Raw genomic sequence first — 13,474 nt, forward strand, 5'->3', positions numbered from 1 at the left:
AATCCCAGCCGGAAGGTTTTGCCTGGAGCAGAGGCACAGCCTGACTGTGTGTGTGTGTGTGTCTCTGTGTGTGTGTCTGTGTGTGTAGGCATGTATAGGGCCTTGTGTTGTGCCTATTAATGTGAGCATGAAAGTCTGCCCCCAGCTTGGGCCCTCAGCAGAGGCCAGAAGGAAACCAGGCTCAGAGAAGGACTTCCCAAGACTGAGCAGGGAGACTGCTGTTTTCTCAGCCCCTCCCACCTTCAGTACAATCCCCCTTCCCCACTGCCAAAGGTGTGTGGGGGGGAGTGTTACTCTTAACATTTATTGAATATGTACTGTGTGCTTGGCCCTATGCTCCGTGACCCCTATGAATGAGCTCACTGAACTCTTGCAACAATCCAATGACGATAGTACAATTATCAGACCACTTTACAAATCAGGAAATTATGGCCTAGTTCAGGAAAATCATCGGTTTGGGTCACAGAGTTAGTAAGCTGGGGGAGCCAGGACTTGAACCCGAGTCTATTTGATTTCAAAGCCCTTGCTCTTAATAATAGCACACATTTATATGCACGGCACCTATTGGACACTCGATGATGATAGTAATAGTTATACACTAACATGTATTGAACACATTTTATGTGCCAGGCACTGTTCTGAGTATACCATGCTCATTAATCCAGTTCATCCTCACAGAGGTAAGGCCTGTTTTTGTCTCCGTTTTACAGATGAAGAAACCGAGATTCAGAGAGGTTCAGACACTTGCCCAAGATCACACAGCTAGTAAGTGTCAGAGCTGGGATTTAAACCCAGGGAGTATGGCTTTGAAATCCATGACTTTAAACCCTAGTCAGCAGTGATTTTTCAAAATATTTAGTGGGTACTAGAAGGCGCAGGCCAGGCCAGATGTCATCCCTCTGGTTGAGAGGTCATGAGAGGTCTGGGAGCTCCTGGAAGAGGGGCAGAGGCGGGGGTTAGACACTCAGAGGTGGGGCAGTGGTCATTTACCAAGCAGCGTGGAAGTGATGTGATCTGTTCACAAGTGCATGCCAGCTGAGGGTCAGTCCTGTCACTGTGCTACAGGACCCCATTGTCAGGAAGGGACAGATGTGGGTCAGACTCTGAGCGGGACATCCCAGGGTGGCCAGGCAGGTGGTCAAGCCCTACACCTGGCTGACCTTTCTCCTTGCTTGCAGATCTCACCTCCCGCTCCTCCCGCCTCCCCCCTGCACCATGGCTCCGGGCCCCTTCTCCTCAGTGCTCCTCTCGCTGCCGCCTACTGCCCTGCCCTTTCTGCTGCTCCTCTGGGCAGGGGCATCACGGGGCCAGCCCTGCCCTGGCCGCTGCATCTGCCAGAACGTGGCGCCCACGCTGACCATGCTGTGCGCCAAGACTGGCTTGCTCTTCGTGCCGCCGGCTATCGACCGGCGCGTGGTGGAGCTGCGGCTCACCGACAACTTTATCGCGGCCATCCGCCGCCGAGACTTCGCCAACATGACCAGCCTGGTACACCTCACCCTCTCCCGGAACACCATTGGCCAGGTGGCGGCCGGCGCCTTTGCGGACCTGCGCGCCCTCCGCGCCCTGCACCTCGACAGCAACCGGCTGGCAGAGGTCCGAGGCGACCAGCTGCGGGGTTTGGGCAATCTCCGCCACCTGATCCTGGGCAACAACCAGATCCGCCGGGTGGAGTCGGCTGCTTTCGACGCCTTCCTGTCCACCGTGGAGGACCTGGATCTGTCCTACAACAACCTGGAGGCTCTGCCCTGGGAGGCCGTGGGCCAGATGGTGAATCTGAACACCCTCACCCTGGACCACAACCTCATCGATCACATCGCCGAAGGGACCTTTGTGCAGCTTCACAAACTGGTTCGCCTGGACATGACCTCCAACCGCCTGCATAAACTGCCCCCTGATGGGCTCTTCCTGAGGTCCCAAGGTCCGGGACCCAAGCCGCCCACACCGCTTACGGTCAGCTTTGGCGGCAACCCCCTGCACTGCAACTGTGAGCTGCTGTGGCTGCGGCGGCTGACCAGGGAGGACGACCTGGAGACATGTGCCACGCCGGAGCACCTCACCGACCGCTACTTCTGGTCCATCCCCGAGGAGGAGTTTCTGTGTGAGCCTCCGCTGATTACGCGGCAGGCAGGCGGCCGGGCCCTGGTGGTGGAGGGCCAGGCGGTCAGCCTGCGGTGCCGTGCCGTGGGGGACCCTGAGCCCGTGGTGCACTGGGTGGCACCCGATGGGCGCCTGCTGGGGAACTCGACCCGGACCCGGGTCCGGGGGGATGGGACCCTGGATGTAACCATCACCACCTTGCGGGACAGCGGCACCTTCACTTGCATCGCCTCTAATGCCGCCGGGGAAGCCACCGCACCTGTGGAGGTGTGTGTGGTGCCTCTGCCTCTGATGGCGCCCCCACCTGCTGCCCCGCCACCTCTCACGGAGCCTGGCTCCTCGGACATCGCCACGCCTGGCCGACCTGGAGCCAATGAGTCGGCGGCTGAGCGCCGCCTTGTGGCGGCGGAGCTCACGTCCAGCTCTGTGCTCATCCGCTGGCCGGCCCAGAGGCCGGTGCCTGGCATCCGCATGTACCAGGTGCAGTACAACAGCTCCGCAGATGACTCCCTTGTCTACAGGTGGGTGTTAGAGTCCCTGGACCCCCTCCTGCCTCAGGGGCCCTCCCTCTGCCTCCCTAGGCCTTCTTGCTCAGCTGGGGTTCTAGATGGGCTTGTAGAGTGGTCTCTGGCTCCCATTTGCCCTATTTCCTTTTCTTTCTATTTCTTGTCTTTGTTTTTCACACATCTTGCAAATCCTCCTGGAGCACCCACATGAGCCATTTATCACCATGAATGCACCCAGCATGGTCCCTGCTCTCAAGGGGCCCAGGGTCTACATCACTGCTCACCAAAGTTTTTTGATCATCTACCTTGTCAGTTAGACATTCTTAGAGCAGGAAATATACTCACATATATATAGTTACAGTTGCATTTATATTTAGAAATCACATACAAGGCTACTGTATCAACACATTGGGTACAATATATAAACAGAAAAGTATCAGAAAAGAATGTAAGTTGTTTCCACCATCCATTGGGTTAGAAGCCATTGCCCCAGCGTGGACAGATCCCTGTGGTGTAGACCAACGTTAAAGAGGTACTTTTCCCCCGTCATCTCTGATTTTCTCTTGCTCTCACTTCTGTCTATCTGTACCTTCTCTCCCTCCTGCTCTCATGAGGAACTAAGCCCCTACTATGTGCCAAACCCTCAGCTGGGCAGGAGAGACACAAGGAGATCAAGAGACCAAGCCCTGCCCTAGGGAGCTCACAGCCCAGAGGAAGGAGGCAGAGAGTATGTGATGAATTTCAGTCTTGGCTTTGCCTTGTCTCTCCATCTCGGTAGTGTGGCTCACAGCAGATGACCTGGCACACAGCAGGCGTTTGCTCGGTGGTTGTGGGCTCTGTGCACATCTCTGCTTTGTCCTGGCTCTGCCTCCCTTAGGCACATTGCAGAGTGCTTGCTGAATGTTTAATCCTTTGTATGACATACCTTGGGTGCTCCAGAGGGGGTGGAGCCACTTGCCCACCTGTGGGCAGCTCCTGATCTTGTGGGTGCTTAGACCCACACCAAGAAGCCTGCCTCTTGGCTTCCATGTTCAGCTCACCCAGTGTTCTCTTGGCCATGGTCCTGGCACACAGTAGGCACTTTCCCACCATTGGTTGAATGAGGTGATGCCTTCCTTTTCTCTTGTCTCTGTCATGCTCATTTTCTTTTCGTTTTGAATTTGGTCACCAAACACTGAATAAATGCCTACTGTGTGCCAGTTCCATGCTGGGCCCTGGGCCTACTGAGATGAATAAGACACTAGCCCAGTGTTAAAAACATTAGGGCAACACAAATGGACAAAACAAAAACTTTTATAAGGTACTGCCAAACGATACTATCCCATTTGACATTCCCAACTTCACTGTGAGGCAGCTATGATCCCCCCTCCCATTTTATAGACAGGAAAACTGAGGCTCAGTGGGAGAAGTCACTTGTTCAAGGTCACACAGAAAGAGATAGAACCAAGATTCCAGCTCTTACCCTTCTAACTCCCAAGTCTGCCCTTTTTACATTGAACACTAGTTTATTAGGCGACTGGTGTTTGCCAGCCAGGGATTAGGGGAGAGGGATAATAGATTTGTGTAAACAGCTCCTGGTTTCTGTGATTCTTCACCTCTCTCTTTTTTTTTCCTTCTCTCTCTAACCCGCGGTCACTACATGGTGGGATAGAGGGAGGTTCATAGGCCCCCAGACCCAGCATTTCTGCAGATGTTGATGGCCCTCTGTCTCCAACGGGGCAACAGCCCATAGGACTCTTCCCTTCCCTTCAGGGCTACCCAGTCCCAGGCCTCTGTCCCTGATTGCAGGCGCCTGTGCTACAGTACTGCAGGGGTTAACTCCCTCACTGCTGCCATGGGAGGAGGTGACAACCAACCAGAAGCCTGCTCTGCAGCCTGCTTGGGCCTTCCAGCCAATTAGAGACACATGGGCTCAAGCATTCTTAAGGAGCCAGCCTCTGTCCTTGAAAAGGGGGCAATCCCTAGCAACTGGTTATTTTAGGGGAAGGAGCAAAAGGAGCCCAAGACTCTTTGAGAGGGAAGACGAGAGGAAGAGGAAGACTTACAGCCAGGGGCCCAAGTTTGGATGGAGTTGGTGGGGGGCAGTGGTCTGGGAAATGGCAGGCAGGGGGAGAGTCGGAGAGGTGGTGGTCCCCTGATGTGTAGTCTTTTAGGGGGTGGATGGCTCTTGGTGATGGTGGAAACTTCTGGAGGTGGAGAAACTGAGGTGGGTTTCAGGACCAGAAGGTGGTGTGGCTGGGGGGGAAGGTGATGCTTCTGAGAGGTAAGAGGCCTGAGGAGGTGGGGGCATGGCCTTTAGAGGAGGTGGTGCTCCCGCACCATGGTCCCCACGCAGATGAAGAGGCGGTTCATGTCTCTGATGACCCACTAAGAGCTTTGTGGGAGAGGAGAGCCTGTGAGATTGAGTGCATGCAAATCTGTGTGGGTGTGGCAGTCCTAGCTTAGCCAACAATGAACATGGAAGGGATGTGCCCAACAGAAGAAGGGCAAGGCCCAGGGGGAATGATTCTTATAGATGGGGAGGAAAGCAACTGGTAGGAGAGTGTGAGGCACAGCAAAACCAGCATTGTGTGGGATGCCAACTGTTAATGAAATTATTAAGTGCCAGGCTTTGGGGATGTTAACTCATTATACTTCACACCATCTCTATGGGGTAGGAATTCTTAATAACCTCAGTGGGGGAAATGAGACACAGAGAGGTTAAGAAACTTGCCTGAGGTCACAGAGCTAGCAAGCAGCAGAAGAGAAACTCAAACTCTGGCATTGTGGCTCTCAGACTTTGTCAGCTTAACCACTTCTCTACACTGCCACTTGTTTGAGAGCAGGGGTCCATGGCAAGAGAGGGGCATGTTTTCTTGGCTACATTTGCCCCAGTTATGGATGAAACTTACCTGGGGGCGTGGTGTAGTGACTTCAGGTAGTATAGGGCAGGGTGTGCACATAAAGTGGTCGCCTCTGATATCTGGGTACAGGGCATGACACGCAAAGAGTGGACATGGTCCTAGGCCAGGGAGGTGAACCATCTCCCCTGGGCTATTGTGGGGTGTGGCTTGGAAGGCACTTGTCAATCAGAAGGGAAGAGGCCTTTAGCCCTGGCCCCTTGGTGGGCAGGAATATGCAGTGGAGGGGATAAGATAGATGCTGCTAGGAGAGGTGTATGTATACCCAAGGGTGGGATATGCAGATGAGGGGGCGTCATCTGTATCATGGTTTCCTTGAAGAAGTAGGAACATGTAGAAGAGAGGAACTAGAAGAGCATCCATTGTCCCAATAGGAGTAAGACTGGGAGTATGAGGTAACCTGCTAGTCCACCCCATTAAGAGTGAGGTTTGCAGGTAACAGGGCATGGCCTGTAGCATCCATCCCCTTAAAGGTTGGGAATATGTGAGTGCTTGAATGGCATTTGTCCCAGTAGGAATGAGACACTGCTAGGGAGCAAGCGCCTTGAGAGCAGGGCATAAAAGCTGTAGCATTCCTCCCTGGGGGCCAGGATATATAGATGAGGGGAGACGAATGGGTGAAATTTGCCGTGAAACACGAGTGGGGAGTGGGTCTGATGGTGGGGCATACAGATAAGGGGCGTGGCCTATACCCAAGGTCCTGAGAGGGTGGGAATTTGTTGCTTGAGTGGCTGCTGTTGTCCCAGAGGGGGTGAGACACTGGTAGGGAGACATGGTTAGGTCCGCACGGGTGGTGGGGACATGCAAGTGAAGCAGCCTGGTTCAGAGTGGAGCTAACCCCGCGCTGATCCCGCCCCCTCCTGCAGGATGATCCCATCCACCAGCCAGACCTTTCTGGTGAATGATCTGGCAGCGGGCCGCGCCTACGACCTGTGCGTGCTGGCCGTCTACGACGATGGGGCCACGGCGCTGCCGGCCACCCGAGTGGTGGGCTGCGTGCAGTTTACCACCGCTGGGGATCCCGCACCCTGCCGCCCGCTGAGGGCCCATTTCTTGGGCGGCACCATGATCATCGCCATCGGGGGTGTCATTGTCGCCTCCGTCCTCGTTTTCATCGTTCTGCTCATGATCCGCTACAAGGTCTACGGCGATGGGGATGGCCGCCGAGTCAAGGGCACGTCCAGGTCGCCTCCGCGGGTCAGCCACGTGTGCTCGCAAACCAACGGCGCAGGCGCAACGCAGGCCCCGCCCCCGCCGGCGCCCGACCGCTACGAGGCGCTGCGAGAGGTGGCGACTCCCGCGGCTGCGGCGGCGGCCGTCGAGGCGAAGGCCGCGGCGACCGACATGGCTTCCGCGGAAACGGAGGCGGTCCTTGGACGTTCCCTGGGCGGCTCGGCCACCTCGCTGTGCCTATTGCCATCCGAGGAAACCTCCGGGGAGGAGTCCCGGGCCGCGGTGGGCCCTCGGAGGAGCCGTTCCGGGGCTCTGGGACCGTCGGCTTCACCGCCCCCCACTTTAGCTCTGGTTCCTGGGGGAGCCCCGGCCCGGCCGAGGCCTCAGCAGCGTTATTCGTTCGACGGGGACTACGGGGCGCTCTTCCAGAGCCACAGTTACCCGCGCCGCGCCCGGCGGACAAAGCGCCACCGGTCCACGCCGCACCTGGACGGGGCCGGAGGGGGCGCGGCCGGGGAGGACGGAGACCTGGGGCTGGGCTCCGCCAGGGCGCGCCTGGCCTTTACCAGCACCGAGTGGATGCTGGAAAGTACCGTGTGAGCGGCGGGCGGGCGGGCGCCGGGACGCCTGGGTGCCGCGGACAAACGCCCAGCCGCCCTGACGTTTAGGGCAGGATTCGGGGGTGAAAGCGCCGAGCTAACACGCCGTCGGACTGGAGGGGAGAAGCACCCTTCTCCCTGGAGGTGGGGGGCGGGCTGCCTGGGCTGTGGCTCGAGGCCACGCCCCCGCGCTCAGGGGGGTTTGAGGGCGGGCCGCCGGGCTCCCCGCCCCCGTGGACTGCGAGCCCCTCTCCTGCCCCTCCCCCCGCGCGCTCGCGGACCTCGCTGGAGCCGGTGCCTTACACAGCGAAGCGCGGGGAGGGGCAGGGCCCCCCCGACACTGCAGCACTGAGACACGAGCCCCCTCCCCCCGCCCGGGACCCGGGGCAGGGGCGAGGGGCCCATTTCACGTATCTGGCTGGACTAGATCCTATTCTGTCCCGCGGCGGCCTCCAAAGGCCCCCCACCAACCCCATTCAATTCCCTGGTCCCGTCGTCGGGTCTGGCTTGGGGTCCCCTTTTCTCTGTTCCCCTCGTTTGTCTCTGTCCCGCCCTCTGTCATCTCCGTCTTACGTCCTTCCCTGTTCGTCTCTCTTTTCTCTGTCCCGTCGTCTGTTCTCCCTCTGCCCTCCCGTATGGCGTCCAGCCTCCTTGTCTCGCCAGATTATCTCCCCCAGTACACAATTCTCCCGGGCAGGTCCCACCGGAAGGACCAGACTCTCCCCGACTCCTTCCTCTTACTCCCAAGTGAATCCCCACAGGAACAAAATCCAAAACCAAATCCCCCTCGCTACCGGAGCCGGGACCCTCCGCCGCAGGAGAATTAAACTTTTTTCTGTGTCTGAGGCCGCTCTGCTGACCTGTGTGTGTTCGTGTGTCTTGGGAGGTTGCGGGGGGGGGGGCGTGGGCTAGATTACAGCACTAGGACTATTAAGTGAAACTAAAGGTAGGACGGCTGACTGCGACCAGGGAGATTTGCAGTTTCCTACCCTTTGAGAGACTTAGAGGTGGGGAATAATATATAAAAAACCAAAAACAATAGCTAAGCTTGAATGAGTGCTTACTATTGCCAAGCACTTAAGTCGTTTGATCGTCACAACAACCCTAGGACATCAGTACCATGACCCCATTTTATAGATGAGAAAACGGGTCCAGAAGTAAAGCAACTTGCTCCAGGTCGTATAACCAGAAGGTAACAAAACTGAGATTTAAAACGGCAGGCAGCCTTCTGAGTCTTTAGTGTCCAGCAACTAGGGAGTGTTCATTTTCCACATAGGCACTGTGCTAAGCACAGCTCATCTCTCTGAGGTCCGACAGCTGTTGGAGGTTGATACACTTGGCCCCATTTTACAGACAGGAATCTATACCAGGGAGAAGTAAAGTTACTTGCCCAATATTTCCCTGGTGAAGAAATAGAGTTGGCAGTTTGACCTCAGTATCTGTTCCACTATTACAAAATGTAGCCTCTGATGTCTGTGTCTGGAGGCTGGGGAATGGCCCCCCAAGGACCTTAATTAGCTGAGCCTGGGTATCAAAAGCCAGCCTGGTGGGAGAGGGGACATGGGAAAGGGCTCACGGGTCACACTGTTTGGAACCTGAGGGATCTTAGGAGGTAGAGAAGGTATACTTCAGGGCACAGAGGCTGGGGTGGGTGGGGAGAGGGGAGAGTTTCTCAGACAAGGGTGTGGGCTGTGGCTGGGGAAGGAGGGAAGTTTTTTGGGGGGTGGTGGTGGATGGGTCCTGCAGTGAAAACTTTTCTGATTCTAGGGAAGAAGGAAGAAGGCTTCATGCCAGCCAGGAGCCTCCTGAGGCCTGGGGAGGAGGAGAGAAAGACAGAAATAGAACCGGAGCAGGAGGGAGGGGGATGGATCTGGGCAGACGGTGGGAGGCAGCAAGGACAGAGGCACCAGAGAATCACAGGCCAGCATCACCCAGTGGCCCAGCTGCACTTATCTATCTCAGTCATCACGACTCCTGGGTACCGGGGGCTTCCCACACACCAGCCGTGGTGCTCACAAACCCTCCTTGAAGCATGAATAGAGCGTGCAGCTCAGCCCCTGGCACAGAGCACAAAACGGACTTACTCAGGAAGCGTGATCACGTCTATACTCCAAAGCAGATGTGTGCAGTGTGTGCACCCTCTTATTTATTTTAGACTAGGTAAGTTGATTTATTTAGAGGGAAACACACTCCACAGAGTGTGGGCCATCTCAGAAGGTGAGAGGCCTTGTGCACCCCCTTTTCTAGACAAGGAAACAAGTTCAGACAGGTAAGCAGCTTGCCCAAGATGATGCAGTCTGTAAACAGCAGAGCCATGATTGGAGAATTTACTGCCTTCTTATCCTGCACACCTAATCGTCTGACTGTACTGTCTCTGCTCCACCTGATAAAGCTTTACTGAGCATGTGCTGTGTACCTGGCTCTGTGCAGGGGATACCGCAATGAACAAAACAGATGAAACAAGAGACCCCTGCCCCACGGAGCTTATATTCTAGAGGCAGGAGACAGTAATCAAGCGAGTAAATTATGAGTGTCTGGTAGTGAATAAGTGTCACATGGAGAATGAAGACATTCTCATTTTGATGGGGGACTTCCCTGATGGACCAGTGGTTAAGGCTTCCCCACTCCCAATGCAGGGGTCCAGGGTTCGATCCCTGGTCAAATATATCAACCTGTAGGCTGCAGGTGCAGCAGAAAAAAAAAAAAAAAACAACCAGGGTGACGGGATGGAATGACTGAGAAGGTTATTTTATTTATTTCTTGGGGTATAGTTGCTTTACAATATTGTGTTAGTCTCTGCTGTACATCAAAGGGAATGAGCTACAGGTATACACACATCCTCCTCCTCTTGGACCTCCCACCACCCCATCCCAACCATCTAGGTCACCACACAGCACTGAACTGAGCTTCCTGCACTATACAGCAAGAGCCCACTAGCTATCTCTTTATACATGGCTGTGCTCATGTGTCAATCCCAGTCTCCCAATTCACCCTCCCGCCAATCAAGCCCCCGTGTCCGCAAGTCCATTCTCCACATCTGGGTGAGAGACTTACTTTAGACTGGAAAGTCCAGGAAGGTGATAAGGGAGCTGAGAAAAATCCACTGTGGAAAGAGCCAGGGAAGAGCATTCCTGGCAAAGAGAATAGCATGTGCAAAGGAGTGTGCTTGCTGTGTTGGAGGCAGTGTGTCTGGACTGGAGTAAGGGGGAGACTGAGAGGAGAGCAAGTGGGAGAGGCAAGTAGGGAGCAGCTTCTGCTGAGCCTTGTGGGCTGTGGTCAAGAGTCAAGATTTTATTCTCAGCTGTGGGTTTCAGCTGGGGCAGTATTTGGCTGGACTTCTATGAAGAACTCAGCTTTGACTGAGGTGTGCCTGTCTTCACAGCAAAATCAGGAACTGCCACCTCAGAACTTGGCATGCACCCTTTGACATATTTGGGACCCACATGGTCCCTAGGCCAGCCCTTTGAATGATAGCCCCCCACCTTCCTCTGTAACATCGGGCCTTTCATTTAACAGAGAAGTATTTATCAATGGCAGTGACATCCCCACCCCCAACCCCCTGCCCAAACTGAGAGCTTTAAACCCAAGGAATAGGTACATTAGGTGAGACAGGGCATGGTATCATTCAACAGGAGTGTTGGAGCATCTCCTCTGTGCCTGGCCCTGTGCTGAACACTGAATATCCAAAAGTGACCCAGACAGCTCCAGTCCTTGCCCTCCTGAAGCTCAGACAGACAGATGGCAATAGGGCTGTGGTGTGAGAAACATAAAGCCTATCGGAGCACAGAAGAGTTGCCTGACCCTGCCCAGAGGTTCAGGGAAGTGTATTAGGCACAGTCTTGGCTACAAGCGCAAGGAAGTCAGCTTAACTTGATTAGCTGTAAAAAAAAAGGTGTGCATTTGTTGGCTCATAAAGCTAGGAAGGAGGCAATTAAGGGCAAAACTATAAGGAATTTGACCTTAAAGACTGGAACTGAGACTCAACTTCATCAGGACACTCTTCCCATTCATTTCTCTTCTCCACTTGTCTCAGCTCAGATGTGTCCCTTTCCACTGCATGTAGTGGGGGAAATGGCTATTTATTTACAGACACAGACTCAATCCTTCTAGCACCATAGCCCAGAGGTAAAATGGCAGAATCTCCTGCAGTCCTAAATAAAAGTGAATCCCAGGGAAGGGCTCTGGTTGGTTTGACTAGGGTCACATGCCAACCCTGCATTGATTGGGCCGTCCAAGGGAATGGAATTGGGAATGGAATTTGATTGGCCAGATCGCAGTCACATGTTCAGATTGTGTGGCTCTGGAAAAAGAGGGGAGAGCTAAAAATATTAGGTTGAACCATATGAAATTGCCAGTTCTATAGGTTAGAAATGGCAGAATACTGGCAATTTCTTCAGTTGAAATGAAATGGTCACCAGCAAAGTAGGATGGTAAAACTTGTTGGATATAGAAAAGCAATAGAAACCCCAGGGTACCACTCAGAAGAATTTTTGGAGGAGGAAGTGATATTACTGAGACATAGGGAATGAGTAGAAATTAGATGAAGACATAGTGGTGATGGGAGAGTAGGGGGCACATGTCCCAGGCAGATGGAATAGCTTATGCAAAGGCTGTCATGAGGAAGTTACAAGGGAAGACTTGTCACTGTACTCTGGAGATGGAGTGCTGTGATTGGGCAAACCTGAGTCGTGTGTCCAACCAATGAGGGAGTGAGGAAGGGGGCTCATGCCCCAAAGGAAAATTGAGAAGCTTTAGCAGGAGACAGGGATTCTGGGCAGGCAACACCAAAATATATCCAGTTCAAATTTTCTTTTTTTAGGCCTTGACATCTCCAAGCAGAGGTTTGCAATCTTATTTCAATTCCACCACTCATGTCTGAACTCAGATTTGTCTTACATGATTCAAATTTTTATTATCAAATAATAATTGGTCATTTCTTATGGGTTTTGAATGGGCATACAGAGGTGGACTTTTGAGGATACATTAGGCTGCAAGAAACAAAACCTAATTAACATGACTCAAGACGTTTGCTTATCTCAATTTTCCTACCCATTTTCCCACTCCTTTGTTCCACCTTCCTTAGAAGAACAGTTTCACAGTCTAGGCTTGTTGCCTTATGGTCACAAAGTGGCCATCACAGCTTCAACTCTTTCATCCTCATATGAATGAACTGAGCAGGAAGGAAAGGAACAAATGGAAGGAATTTCTCTCTGCTGGGGAAGAAAAAAATCCTAAAAAAAAAATAATAACAGCAATAAATGGAGGTATGGGGCTTAACCTCTGCCAATTGTTTTCAATTATTTACATAAATTAGTTTATTTCATGGCCCTTCCACTGCAGAGGCAGGTGGTCCACACTGGACCTTCTCTAATTTCATAATCCACAGGATCTGTGAGCACAATAAGATATTTGTTGTTTCACTCCATTGTGTTTAGGGTGTTTGTTATAACTTGGAGGATATTGTTTGTGTGAAAGCTGGAGCCATGGCTGCCACTTTGAGATCATGAGGTAGCCCGAGTAAGAGTCAGTCAACAGAGATGGAAAGAATCTGTTTTCCCAGTGACATTATTAAGTGAATGAATGAATGAGTTCTGAAACTGCCCTGCCAACTCACTTTTTATTATGTGTGATAATACATTCATTTCTGTTCTACCCTTTTGAGTTGGGTTTCTGACACCTATTACAGGATAAAGAATCTTGATATAGACTTCTATCTGTCTTAGGTACACATGGAAAAGAGAGATACACATTTCACACAGACAGGGAAAGACTTATAAACATGTGCACAAATACACATGCCCATACACACATGTGGGCATGAATATGCTGTTATGCATCTTCAGACTCTGGTTTGGGAAGATATTTGCTTGGATGCATACACACAGTCACAGAAGGCAGGCACACACAAGTATATGCAGCCGGTAATGAATTCTGCTTGCACCACACAGACATCCACACTCAGTCACAGACCCACAGTAACACACACTCAAGGATTCACTTATTGCAGAAGGTTCCAACTCCTTACAGTTTATTTCTGCAGCTCTATAAATAAGGGGTGAGGGACTTTCCTGGTGTTCTAGTGGCTAAGACTCTGCACTCCCCATGCAGGGAGCCCAGGTTCGATCCCTGGTCAGGGAACTAGATCCCCCATGCTGCAACTAAGAGTTCAAATGCCATAATTGAGAGTTTGGATGCT

The 13,474-nt window shown here is 53.0% G+C and overlaps 1 protein-coding gene and 1 pseudogene across 1 annotated transcript; one reads left to right on the top strand and one right to left on the bottom strand.

The window, feature by feature from the left end:
• The first annotated feature begins 681 nt into the window (after positions 1–681).
• LRFN1 (leucine rich repeat and fibronectin type III domain containing 1) lies at positions 682–8,135 on the top strand. Its single transcript, XM_040252692.1, has 3 exons — positions 682–765; positions 1,179–2,621; positions 6,373–8,135. The coding sequence occupies exons 2-3, from the start codon at positions 1,216–1,218 to the stop codon at positions 7,277–7,279; spliced, it is 2,313 nt and encodes a 770-aa protein (XP_040108626.1). The 5' UTR covers positions 682–765; positions 1,179–1,215; the 3' UTR covers positions 7,280–8,135.
• Positions 8,136–8,809: 674 nt separating this feature from the next.
• LOC120873281 overlaps positions 8,810–13,474 on the bottom strand; it is a 37,598-nt pseudogene continuing 32,933 nt past the window's right edge.

This window comes from Oryx dammah, unplaced genomic scaffold (assembly GCF_014754425.2).
Source record: "Oryx dammah isolate SB20612 unplaced genomic scaffold, SCBI_Odam_1.1 HiC_scaffold_13, whole genome shotgun sequence".
Lineage (NCBI taxonomy): Eukaryota > Metazoa > Chordata > Mammalia > Artiodactyla > Bovidae > Oryx > Oryx dammah.

Bases quoted from the DNA above. Each gene is read 5' to 3' on its own strand.
- LRFN1 (XM_040252692.1), top strand. From the start codon at position 1,216: ATGGCTCCGGGCCCCTTCTCCTCAGTGCTCCTCTCGCTGCCGCCTACT. The intron at 2,622-6,372 runs GTGGGTGTTAGA...CCCCTCCTGCAG, and splicing joins GATGACTCCCTTGTCTACAG to GATGATCCCATCCACCAGCC.